The 13,449-nt window shown below is 48.1% G+C and overlaps 1 protein-coding gene and 1 pseudogene across 3 annotated transcripts in view; both read left to right on the top strand.

Moving 5' to 3' along the window:
- PCNX2 (pecanex 2) overlaps nt 1–13,449 on the top strand; it is a gene marked incomplete at both ends in the record, with an annotated part of 142,460 nt that overhangs the window by 75,348 nt on the left and 53,663 nt on the right. For both annotated transcript variants that reach the window (XM_080936582.1, XM_080936581.1), the window contains 2 exons: nt 10,362–10,503; nt 12,362–12,539. In XM_080936582.1, the coding sequence (XP_080792708.1) occupies nt 10,362–10,503; nt 12,362–12,539 (320 nt within the window). The remainder of the gene's footprint in view (nt 1–10,361; nt 10,504–12,361; nt 12,540–13,449) is intronic.
- On the top strand, nt 382–1,411 carry LOC308435835 (POU domain, class 5, transcription factor 1-like; annotated as a pseudogene). Its single transcript has one exon. The product of its transcript is annotated as a POU domain, class 5, transcription factor 1-like (transcript).

The raw sequence follows: 13,449 nt of genomic DNA, 5'->3' as shown, positions 1-13,449 counted from the left end.
GCATTTCCCCAACTGAGGCTCCTTTCTCTGTGATAACTCCAGCTGTGTCAAGTTGACACAAAACCAGCCAGTATAATTGACTCCTTGCCAACTTGACACACAAACACAGCACAACACTATTAAACCTCAACCCTTACTTTCTTATTTATTCCCAAGATCTAAATAACCTTAAGAGTCCTACAGTCTTTACAAATTCTTACATATTAAAATTTCAATTCCTTTAAAATATCCAGTCTCTTAAAAATCAAACTTTTTACAAGTCAAAGTCTCTTAACTGTGGGCTCCACTTTCTTCCTTCCAAGAGGGAAAAATATCAGGGCACAGTCACAATCAAAAGCAAAATCAAGACCAGGCCCCCGGCTCGGGGTGCCCACCTTCCTTATGGCTGGACACCTGGCTTCAGTTGTCAGTTTGTCACCCCCACCAGGTGGGGGTGATGGGTCAGCAGGGATGGAACTGGGCTGGGTGGACCCTCGAACCTGGCTAAACTTCTAAGGGCCTCCAGGTGGGCCTGGAATCGGACCAGGCTCAGAGGTATTGGGGCTCTCCCCGTGTCCCCCAGCATATGCGTTCTGTGGAGGGATGGCATACTGTGGACCTCAGGTTGGACTAGGCCTTGTCCCCCAAGTTGGCGTGGAGACTTTGCAGTCTGAGGGTCAGGCAGGAGTGTGAGTGGAGAGCAACTCAGAGGGAGCCTCCTCTGGGTCCTGTACTGTCCACCCCAGTGCCGTGAAGTTGGAGAAAGTGGAACCAAGTCCAGAGGAGTCCCAGGACATGAAAGCCCTGCAGAAGGAGTTAGAACAGTTTGCCAAGCTGCTGAAGCAAAAGAGGATCACTTTGGGGTACACTCGGGCCGACGTGGGGCACACCCTGGGAGTTCTCTTTGGAAAGGTGTTCAGCCAGACAACCATCTGCCACTTTGAGGCTCCGGCAGCTCAGTCTCAAGAACATGTGTAAGCTGCACCCCTGCTGGAGAAGTGGGTGGAGGAAGCTGACAACAATGGGAACCTTCAGGAGATATGCAAATGGGAGACCCTGGTGCAAGTCCGAAAGAGGAAGCAGACTAGCATTGAGAGCCGTGAGCGGTGGAACCTGGAGAACGTGTTTCTGCAGTGCCCGAAGCCCTCCCTCCATCAGATCACCGCCATCGCCAAGCAGCGTGGGCTGGAGAAGGATGTGGATCGAGTGTGGTTCTGTAACCGGCGCCAGAAGGGCAAAAGATCAAGCATTGAATATCCCAACGAGAAGAGTATGAGGCTTCGGGGGACGCCTTTCACGAGGGGGAGGGGAGGTATTTTGGTGCCCCAGGCTATGGGAGTCTCCATTTCATCACACTGTCCCTTTTCCTGAGGGCGAGGCTTTTCCCTCTGTTCCTGTCACTGCTCTGGGCTCTCCCATGCATTCAAACTGAGGCACCAGGCCGCCCTGGGGATGAGGTGAGCCAAGGCAAGGAAGGGAGGTAGACCAAGGGAACCTGGAGCTTTTGGATTAAATCCTTTTACTGAGGAGGGATTGAAAGCACAGTGGGGGCGGGGCGGGAGATGACATCTGTTGATAGGGAGCCTGTCCATCACTCATCACTTTGTTCTTAAATAGAGACTGGGACCCACAAAAAAGCAAAAGCAATCTCTATCCAATGTCCGGTAATTTACTTACAAACTTCTGGGGTCTTCCAAGGGCTTGGGTCACTTCTCCAGCTCTGCCCTTTGTAGCACACACCTTGTCTTCTAGGCTCCAGCTGCCTGTTCTCCACTGCTGCTGTTCTTGGGGGTCATCTCATGGCACTGGCATCTTCTGTCCTGGGGCACTACTTGCAACTGAGGCTCCACCTTCACCAATGGCGTTCCATGGCCTCTCACAGTGCCAAGTTTCAGCTGCTCTTCATGACCCCTTCATTCCTTCAAAACCAGTACCACCTGGGTGACTCTTACACATTACCAAGTCCAGCCATGGCACAAGGTACAACATTGGCTACCTCTGGAACACAGCTTCTTTGTGCTCTCAGAAAACACTTCCCAGAAGATTTCACCTCAGTGATGCTGGTCTCTTCTTAATCACCGCTAATTTCTTAGCTCCAGCTGACCAGCATCAATAGTCCCAGTAATGCAAAGGTTTTGCTTTAGTAACTCTGGTATCTTGTTAATCACAGCTGATTCTTCAGCCCCAGCTAACCAAAGCCACAGAATCTTCACAATCAAAACAGCAACAGCCCTGACAAGAGTCTTTAAATTTTCCCTCTGAAATTTCAAAAGCCAGGCCTCCATCTTCTGCACTGTTCTCAACATTATCTTCCAAGCTCCTACAGAACATCCCACAGAGCTCTTAACATCTCAGTGGCTCTTCTAGCTCAAAGTTCCAAAGTCCTTCCACAGTACTCCACAAAACATGGTCAGGTTGTCACAGGAATACCCCACTATGCTGGTACCAACTTGTCTTAGTCAGGGTTTCTATTCCTGCACAAAACATCGTGACCAAGAAGCAAGTTGGGGAGGAAAGGGTTTATTCAGCTTACACTTCATCACCAGAGGAAGTCAGGAACAGACTGAGCATCTTCAGGCAGCTAGGAGGAAGGTCTCGAAGCCTACCCCCAGAGTGACACACTTCCTCCAACAAGGCCATACCTTCTAATAGTGCCACTCCCTGGGCCAAGCATATGCAAACCATCACATTACTCAAACATTAACTACCAGGCTCTGGGTTCTTGAGTTTCCATGAACTAGCTTTGTGTAGACAGCAGCTGTGTCCACCTGGGCAGATGCAGCAGATCCCTGAAATCCCAACATTTAGGAAGTAGATACAGGAAGATCAGAAGTTCAAGGTCATTCTTAGATACATAAAAGTTTGAGGATGGCCTGCCTAGGCAACATGGCCTTTGCTTCTAAATAGGGACAAAATTTAAAACTGTAAACTGGGTGCAACTCTGTGAGTCCCTTGCTGTGCCCTGCTCTGTGCACAAGCGGACGGAAGAGCAGGTGACCTGCTCCTATTTCCAGACGTTTAAAGTGAATTCCCAGGCAATTTTGCCTAGAGCTGCTGGTGCACACTGTCAGCTCACTGTGAACTCTTGGCTACACCGAGTGTTCTGTTGTACACCACTGGGAGGGGGCAACAAAGGTCTCCAGGAGGCTCTGGATTCACCGACTTCGCAGTGTAAGGTGACAAAGGGGAGGTCAGGCAGAGGTGGTAAGGTTGGGGCGGCACTGCCCATCATGGGGAGCCTGTGGCAGGCAGGGGATGGCTCTGGCTGGGACCAGAAACTCCGTGGACTGCAAAGGGTACAAGATGGAGAATGGGTAATGGGCGAGAACCGTGTCTGAAACCTTTGCCTTCAGAGGAGAAATGAACGCTCGGCAACCCAGGCTCCAGTTCCTGAAGGAGAGTCCGACCAGGCTGGTGTGCTTTTATAACATTCTCGACAGTTCCACAGTGTGCTACGTCAGCTCAAAATATTGCCATTTTACCAAGACCTAAGTGGGATAAACCGGAGCGGCGCCTTGACATTGGCCCATTTCACAGATGGCTTGTGGAGAAAAGTCCTGTCCTGCTTTGCTCTCTGCTGCCATGGTAAACACCAGGACAAAAAGCAAGTCAGAAAGGAAAGGGTTTATTTCACCTCATGGATTTCAGGTCCCACTCCTTCACAAAGTGGAACTGGGTCAGCAACTGAAGCAGAGGCCGTAGGGGAGTGCTGCTTACTGGTTTGCTCACCCTGCTTTCTTAGAGTACCAGGACACCTGCCTAGGATGGCACTGCCCACCATGGGCTGCCTAGCTTCCCACATCAGTCATCCATCAAGAGAGTGTCCCCTCAGACTTACCCACAGGCCAATCCTGAGGGTCCCTCAGAAGTGTAGAGTTGACAACTGAAGCAGTGGTTTGCACCTGCAGGCAAAGGGTGGACGTCATCTTCCTTCTTCCTGCAGCAAAAATACCCAACCAAAGACCCTTGGGAGGGAGGGTTTGTTTGGGCTCGCTGTTTGAACGAGCAGTTCATCTCATCAGGGAAGGTCTGACCTGGTGGGCCAGAGACAGCTGCTCACGTGGCATCCAAGGTCAGAAAGCAGAGACGAACCCGTGCTAATGTTATGTTTTCTTTCTCAGGCTCCTTCAGCCCAGGCCCCAGGCCATGGAAGGGTGTTATCCATAATTAAAGAGGGTTTCTCACCTCAACCTAATCTCAGTGGTCCCTCACAGCTATGCCCAGAGGCTTGTGTCCCCTGCAATTCAAGTCGACAATGAATTTTAGTCATTGTGGACGGATATTCAAATGAACTAGACAATACTTGGGGATTATGTAACGGAGGTGAATTTGGTACATGGGTGATATTCAGTAAATGTTGGTTGAATGAACAGACAAATTGCCCGTTGCTCTGTAAAGTCACTGAAGGACGGGAGGGTCCCTGTGGGCTTGTGTGTGCAGGGAAACCTCTGGGGATAGGGGGCAGGTGAAGGAACTCACTGAGAAGCATGCTGGCGGGGAAACATTTACACTTTAATTTTTCCATGCATTAGAATAAAATGAGTGAGGATTATATTATGTAAATTATATTATGTAAATTATAAAACACATCAATTTAGAATCTCATTTAAATAGCAATTTTTTTAATGTACTATTAGTGATTCAGTAACAAGTCCCAGACTTGGAGTTTTCTGTGAGATCTGTCTACCTTGCACTGTGGCGAGGCTGGTCTCCATTGCAGGCTGGCTGGTTTCTCCATAGGACAGACATGACTCGGAGGGATGCCACAATCTCTCATGCATCTTTCACGTCTGTCAGAGTGACTGAGAGTGTGGAAATCAAATAGAACAAACTGTCAGGAAAAGCAGCAGCTTCCTGTCAGCCCAGCCCCTCCCATCTCTGATTCCTCCTTTCCAAGAAAACTCACTTCCTCTTGGATAGCCTGTTGATTTCCGTCGTTCTTCTAAACAATGCTACAGTGCTTGTTTGTTCTGTGCCTCGGGTTCTGATTTGCTTATCTGTCGTCTTATGAACAGGCATCTCACTCCCCTAGCCTGGCTGGCCTCTCTGGTTGTCTGAGACCCTTATCTTCCCAAGTCAGGTGCCACAGAGCTGAGCGGCAGGGGTGACAGCAGTGAGAAGTCATTGTAGTGAGGAGGAAAGCTATGGGAACCAGTCATTGGCACCCTGAGGAGAGAAGGCCTGGGGAAAGTAAACTTGGGGAGCAAAGGTTTCAGGGGCTCGGAGTTCTGGGGGTTTTCAGCAGGGATGGTCTACCAGAACAGTTCAGTTCACACTAGCTGGAGAATGAGGCTGTTCACATTATGGAAGACCAGGACAAAGATGGCAAAACTGGAACTGGGGTGTGGTGGCACCCCCAAAGGCCCATCCTAGGCTGGTGGTCCTTTTCTTCGAGCTAGGCCCCACCTCCTGAAGGAGCTGCACTGGCCCCACACAGAGGCAAATAATAAGAACACAATTTTGTTAGCACTAGGGTGTGAACCGAAATCTTAAAAGGACAACTTTGTATCAAATTAGTTTTTGATGCAGTAAAGATGTGAAGTGTTGTCAAAATGAAGGGAGGGAGGGAGGAAAAAGAAATATGTGGCTGTTGTCTTAGGGTTTATATTGCTGTGAAGAAATAGCACGGCCAAAGGCACCTTGGGAAGGAAAGGGTTCATTTCACTCTGAGTCTCACTTAGCAGTTCATTATCAAAAGCAATGAGGGCAGGAACTCAAGCAGGGCAGGAACCTGGAGGGAGGAGCTGACCAGAGTCCATGGAGGGGTGCTGCTTACTGGCTTGCTCCTAGTGGCTTGCTCAGCCTGCTTCCTTGCTCAGCCTGTAAAGCAGTAGAACACCCACAATAGACTGGGCCCTTCCCCCATCCATCGCTAATTGAGAAAACGCCCTACAGGTGTGCCTACAGCCAGGTCTCATGGAGGCAATCTCTAAACTAAGGTTCTCTAGCTTGTTTCAAGTTGGCATAAAAACCAGCCGGCACTGTACCTCCCATAACAATACTGGCTGGGGGAGGGGGAGGCTAATGATTTCTAATTATGATTTCTAATCGTGATCCAAGGAAAGAAAGATATTTCTCATTTTTCAAAAGCTGTGAACCTAGGGCTGGAGAGCGCCTAGTAGGTTGGAGTGCACACTGCTCTTGCAGAGGACCTGTGTCAATTGCTCACAGCTGCCTGCAAGTTGTGCTCTCAGGGATCAGATTTTTTTCTGCATTCCTATGCATTCGTGTGTGTGTGTGTGTGTGTGTGTGTGTGTGTGTGTGTGTGTGTGTGTGTCTGTGTCTATGTCTGTATATATGTATATACATGTATGCATATATATGTATGTGTGTATATGTGTACACACATACATATATATGGTATTTATGTGTATGTATGTATATGTGTATGTGTGTATACCATGTACTTAAACATGTCAGTTCCTCCTATTGCTCTTCTGCCTTTTATGTGTTTGAAAGTTTGCCATAGTGTCAAACCTGCTCCATCAAAAACATAAAGTACCCAGCATGTGCCAAAGACAGTCTGGAGTGCACTTCCAAAGTAGAGAGGATAGCATCTCAGGGCAGAGGAACGGTATGTTCCAGCCAGGTTTCCATCCTGACCCACTAGGCGGGCGGTTTCCCTTAAGGGACACCCCCACCCCCACTTTGACCTGCCAGGTTGTCTCCTTAGTCATGTGGCTAACTAGTTGACGAACTGTCCGTGTGCCCTCCCCATCACTGGGCAGCCATCACAGAGGAAGGACAGAGTGCCAGCTGTGGCTGTCCTCCATCGTGAGAGGGGCAAAGAATATAAAGAATGTAGGGGTGGCATGTGTGTGTTGCCCCGAAGGACTTTACGGGCTGAGTTCCGGCCCAGAAGGACAAAGAGAACAGAGGTACCTGTAGATAACAGATGGTTCGTGTGGGGGTGCTAACTCCTGACATTAATTCCACTCAGGGGGATCTCCCTCAGTGCCCCAAGCCTCAAGCTCAAGCCTTCCAGCCTCCACTGGATACCGGTCAGAATAGAAGATTGGTTTACAAAGCTTGTCAGTATCCCGAGGATTCCTGATTAATTTAATCCTTGGGAAGACCACTGTCGTTCCACAAGCACCTAACGAAAACACAACCTGAAAACCCTTTAAGAAAATTTAAAGCCCCGAACTTCGGCGGGCAGCCATAAACTTGTAAATGGCACCATTATTTTGCATTCTGTTGCTCACGGGGCCTCATATTCCGAGGGAAAGAGAAAGAACAATTCTCGGTAATGTTGTTTTTATGGTCTCTTTGCATATCGAGGATGTTCCAAAGAGGCAGTTATAAAATATGGTCACACAGCCTTTATTTTTAACTGTGGTGTGTGTGTGTGTGTGTGTGTGTGTGTGTGTGACTGCAGAGACAATGTGGGGACAGAGAATACACACGTTTATCATGTTGTTTCATTTGCTAGCTTAGCTTTTTATTGGCTTTCTCTGGTTACCTCAGAAGAAAGGATCAAGTTGAGATTTCAGAATTCTGGACTTGGGTTTTTGTTTAATCATCCTTCCTTATTGTTGGTCAGCTTTGATGTACCCCTGCCTACCCCCAACATAAACATTCATGGTGCGATCCGTGGGTCCAGAGCTCAAAGCATCTCATTAGAATACATTACTGAGGTTGGCAGGATTCTGAGACGGGCAGGAATTAAAATGAAATTAATTTTCCATCAGGACATAAGTAAACAGACCCTGACCTCACAGCTTGGGAGCTGGGAGATCTCAGACCTACTTCAACTCTGCTGCTTCATAACAATGTTTACCTCCCTCTCCCTCTTCTCTCTTCTCTACCCCCTTCCCTGTGTCCCTCTTCCCGCTCCTTCCTTCCCTTTCTCTCCCTCCCTCCTGCCTCACTCTATGTTTGTGTGTATGCCTAGGGTTCTATAAAAGCAAGCATTTTGCACAAACACGGTTGTCAGCCAGCAAACCTTGGTGACTTGGGCCTTTAATCCCAGTGCTCAGGAGACTTGGGGAGACTGATCTCTGTAAGGTCAAGGTTACTCTGATCTACACAGTGAGATCTGGACCAGCTAAGGCTACATATGAAGGCTCTGTCTCCAACAACAGTAGCAACAACAACAAAAAGTAAACTACCAACTCTTACCTTAAAGAGAAGAGATCTTATTCTAAAGCCAAACATGAGCAACCGTGGCCCCAAGACTTGGGTTACCCCAAATGCATACACAAATGTGGTAAATTTTCTTGAGGATGTTATAGTAAGAACAAAGAAAGTTGTAAATGAAGGCACTGTTCTGATAGAAGTGTAAGGTGGCTGGCGGGTTAAAGTGAGGTAGCTGGACAACCTCAGCTATAGGTCTCAGATGCCGTCTACTGATTTTAGATTTGATTCTTCAGGTTAATTCTTTCCTGTATAAGTGAGACATGGAATTCCCTCACAGCCATCACCACACAGCATCTGCCTGTTTGTTGTAAGGTCCAGGCATCAGCCACTCTGCGTGGCCTGGTATTTTAGGGGCTGGGCTTTATAAAGCCCCTTCTTACGAAGTCAGGCAGTAGCACGGCTGCCTGGTGGTTGCTTTTCTCCTCCCTGTGACCAAACACCTAGCACAAACAATGTCAAGAGGAAGCAGAGGATTGTGGTTCGTGGTGGGCAGCAGAGTGGAGCAGCTTGGACACGGGGTGCAGGACACCGTCAGAGTCACTATATCACTGCAGCTCAAGAAGGGGCTGTGGTCAAGCCCAGAAGTGGGCAACTCCTTCAAGGTTCTACGACCTCCCAGAACAGCACCACCAGAAGGGGACCAAGTGTGCAGACACGTGAGCCTGAGGGAACATTTCACATCCAAACCATAATAAACACTAACCCCGAGTCTCCTTGAAACTCTAACATCACAGACACATGACTTAGAGCAGCAGTGGGGGCTGTTTCACACTTACACACAGACACAAGCATAGATACATAGACAAACATGGATAACATAGAAACACGGCCACACGTGCAGACACAGACACAACACATGCCAACATATATAACAACAGAGACACACACAGACAAGTAGACACAAAAACGAACAGATAAAGACACAGACATGAACACAGGTAGACAGAGCCACACAGACATGGACAGGCACACATACGTGTGAACACACACACCCCTCAGATGGTTGGGGCTCACTGAATAAGTCATTCTACTTTTATATATTTGGCAAGGCTCTGGTGTTGAGTTCGGAGCCATCTCTGGCTAGGTTCTCGTTGACATTTCTTGCTTTCTGCTTCAGTGAGCAGGCCACTCACCGAACTGAAGGCCATGTGCACCTGCTTTTCTTATCGTGGTCTGCAGCAAGATCCTGTCGCCTCAGTGGGAAGACTCCCACCTCCCCCTCTCCCTGCCTCAAATCACTTTTGTTGCCACACAGTGGAAAATGCCATTTCCTAAAAGCAAATATGACACGTTTTTGAAAATCTGCCATGCACACCCTTCCCGGGCCAGATGGTTCCCGGCTCTCTCCAGCCTTGGCGTTCCTCGGTTTCCTGTGACGCACTGTGGTGACATAGCTTGGATGTCTCTCCCTTTAAGGTTGTCATGTTTCTCTGACTTGGTGACAAATGTTGATAGAACTCTGCAGTGTGTTTTTGGAAGCAGGATGAATGGTTTTTGATAAGATAGCCTCAATCTGACACTGTCAGTTTCTTATAAATGAAGAAATCAGGGGGGAAAATTATAAGGAAAGAAACAGACCGCTGATCTTTCAGGAGATTAAAACAGGAAAGGAGAAGAAAAGAAATGGAAGGGGGAGGAGGGGAGGTGGGAGGACGGGAGGGGAGAGGAGGGAATAGGAAAGAGGGGAGGGCAGAGGAGGGAAGGGAGGGCAGAAGAGGGGAAAGGAGGGGATAGGGAGGGAAGAGGAGGAGGGAGGGAAGAGGAGGAAGGAGGAATGTTCCTTAATCCTTTATGAACTTGATTTTCCCTGTTTTAGTGGAGACTGACATATCTTTTGTTTTCCTTTGTTATTCTTCACCACCCCCAGATAAAGATTATTATCTTTATCCGATAAATATATAATATTTTAACTTGGCATTTATACATCTTACTTGAAGAGAATTTACAGTAGAGAGAAAGGACTTCGTGACCAGGAAAGTAACTATTGTGAGAACAAACAGAGGCTGAGGGGTGACGGGATGAGCTATGACTGTGCCTCACCGACCATAAATCATATCCGAGGAAGTCGGTTGTCTTGAAAACAGGGGAGCTGACCTGTGTGCTGTCCTCTATGGACTGGGCAGACTCCGAGCTGAGAGCAGCCAGCAGGGAGACCTGGGACACTGCAGTCTGCTGCAAGGGAAAAGAACTTGCTACTTGCCTGTCAGAGCCTCTACTCAGAGTGGGTTTCGTATTTCTTTCAGATATTGCTCATTTAATGTGGTTTGAGAGGCTCTACGTGTGGCTTCAGTGCTTTGAAAAGTATCTCTTGTACCCAGCCATAGTTCTGAACGCCCTCACTCTTGACGCCTTCTCCATAAGCAACTACAGGAGACTCGGCACTCAGTAAGTGGACGACACTTCATTCTCACCAGTTTTCAGAACCGATTGGGGTTTCTCTGAGCAGGCTGCAGAAGCCGCTGTCACGGCCGGGAAGACTGAGAGGAGCTGGGGTGGTGTTTGCGCTCCAATCCACTCAGAGTAGGCAGTAAGTGTTCATTGAGAGGGATGTAAATGAAGTTTGATCTGCACAGTGGTGCCACAGATAAACATCAGGGGTCCTAACATCTCCCTGCAGAAGGCTGATGATGGTTTCTCAGGCAACAGGAGCTCAGCGTGAAGTGGAAATCCTGGGGTCTTCACCGCTGTGCCTCCAGCTTCACAAATTGCTCCAGATCACTTCCATTTAGCCAAGATCATGCATGCATCGGAGGAGGGGGGAAAACACTACCATTTCCTGCATTTATGGAGAGGTGCCTCATAAAAACGGTGGGGCACCGGAGAGCTTCCACCATCAAAGCCTAAGTCATGTAAGACTAAATCATTGGCTTCATGGATGAAAATTAGTTCTGAATTTACAAATGGAAATCTGCTCGGTAATATGCAGATCTGCCCTGAGGAGTCACTGCCCTGAGGAGTCTCACCAGTCTGCCTTGATCAGCTACTCAACCCATACCGTGAGAGAGACAAGTTAGGGGGTTGACCTTAAAGGTCAGAAGGTCGCTAGAGCAGCAAACAAGGAGATGAAGCGGCTTTATAAAGTCTGCATCTCTCTCTGTGCTTGGAGCGTAACGTTGGCTCTTTTTGTGTTCTTGTTTCGGATGGCCCCTTGTCATGATGAGGTGCACACGAGCAGACCCTTGCTCAGACAACACACTGTCTGTTTTGTAACTGTCTAGAGTTTTCTGTAGGATGTTGTCACTGGCACCCATGACCTCAGATACACCCCGAAGGCATTCTGTGACTGCAGAGAACCGGACTGCCAGCCACAGTCTTCAATGGACCCTAATCTCCTTTCCATCTCTGTGATTAAACGTTCAGACCAGAGGCAGCTTAGAAGAGGAGAGGATTTATTAGGCTTACACTTGCAGGTCCGTTGCTGAGTCAGGAATCGAAACAAAGGCTTTACTCACTGCTCTAGTTGCCCTCCCAGAGTGGAACCTAAAGATGAGGCGGATTAAAATCTCATGCAAGAGACAACCTCATCTGAAGCATCAGACAGTTTATAATTCCTAAGGTTAAGAAGAGCCGCCTGAATAAAGCATAATACGATCACAAGGACACGCTGCACATGGCAAACATGTTATTCCATACGGCCACATTAGTAACAGCAGCTGAAGTAAACCCACTCCTACCTAACAAAAACACATTTTCTCACAAGCACTCGGGATCCCCCTCACATGACTCTATTCTTAGATGATTTCCTACAGAGCTCGAAGCAGAAAGCACTGGAGGAATGCTGCTTGCTGGCTCTCGTCCACGCTTAGCTAGGTTCCTTACACAGCCAAGGACTACCTGCCTGGTGCTGCTCTTGGCAGGCTTCCTCCCCAACTCAATTAGCAATGAAGACACTCCTCTATAGACATGCCCCCAGGCCAACCTGATCTAGGCAATACTTCAATTGAGACTCTTCTCTGATTGATGACTCTAGGCTGGGTCAGGTTGACAGCTAAACCTAACCAGGACACACATTTTATATCTTCAGCGGCAAAGAAGATGTGTCAAGGAGTCAGTTCAGACCAAGTCTCCACGGAAGCTTTTCCCATGAATCCTCAGATGGTCACCCTGTTCTCTGATGCCCCGCTCCCTGTCAGCAGATGTGGACAGTGCGGGACCTCCGCATTGGCCTTCTGGGCCTACACATGGCATTTGCATAGTCTGACCTCAGGGGACCATGATTGACCCGACCCCTTGTTTTCCACAGCTGGGACATCTTTCTGATGATCACCGCAGGCATGAAGCTACTGAGGACATCATTCCGTAACCCAGTTCACCAGTTTGCCAACTTGGGCTTCACGGTCATCTTTTTCCATTTTGACTACAAAGACATTTCTGAGAGTTTCCTCCTGGATTTCTTCATGGTGTCCATTGTCTCCACCAAGGCAAGTCCCTGGCTTGTTTTTCTTCACCCTCAGTGATGGACAGGGTGTGTCCCATGTTGCCTGACTTTTCCTGGGGAAATTTAGTAACAACAACAACAAAAAAAACCTTCTCACCAATAAGGAAAGAAGATACAGACAAACCAAAGTCAGGATCCCACTGAAACCCAGCTTGGTGGACCAAAGAACTTACCTGAGTCATTTACAGACACACGGGGGACACACAGGAAATATATCATGTGTCACTCACAGACAGCTACAGCCCTGCAGGGTCCATATCCCTCACCAGATCCTTTCCTACTTTGTAAGCCGACACTTGGCAAGTCCACATGCCACTGAGAAGTGTATTTTAGACCCTGCAGGGAGGACCTAGTGACCCTCATCCTCATGGAGGTGCCAAGCCTTTTTCCATTAGCCCCCCTAATTCTGGGGCCTTCACTGTAACTGAGGTCATCTGTTCAGTAATGGCGTCCCACAGTGCCAAGCCTTAACTACTGATCTTGTCTTCCCCTGTCTTTAAAACCAATAGCATAAGACTCTACTTGCCAAGTCTGGATACTAGCATGAGAGTCTTTCCTGACCTTTTGTAGACCACAGCTTCTGTATGCTGACGCTGAGCAGTTCCCAGATTTTAACCTCAATAATACCTGGATACTTATTCACCACAGCTGATTCTTTATACCCAGCTAAACAACATCGATTTACCCTAAGGAAGGAAAGGTTTCACCTCATTTCTCCTGGTCTCTTTAACTGTGGCTGATTCTTCAGCCTCAGATGACCAGAAAACACAGAGTTTTATTCAAAGTATTATATTTGGTGCTGGTTGTTGAGAGACTCTCAAATCCTTCTGACACTTCACAAGCCAGACCTTAATTGTCTGCGCTTCCCTAAGCAGTATCTTCCAAGTTCCCAA

Source organism: Micromys minutus (assembly GCF_963924665.1).
Source record: "Micromys minutus genome assembly, chromosome: 24".
NCBI classification, from domain to species: Eukaryota; Metazoa; Chordata; class Mammalia; order Rodentia; family Muridae; genus Micromys; species Micromys minutus.
The sequence above is the reverse complement of the archived record's forward strand: the minus strand, read 5'-3'. Positions and strand labels throughout refer to the sequence as shown.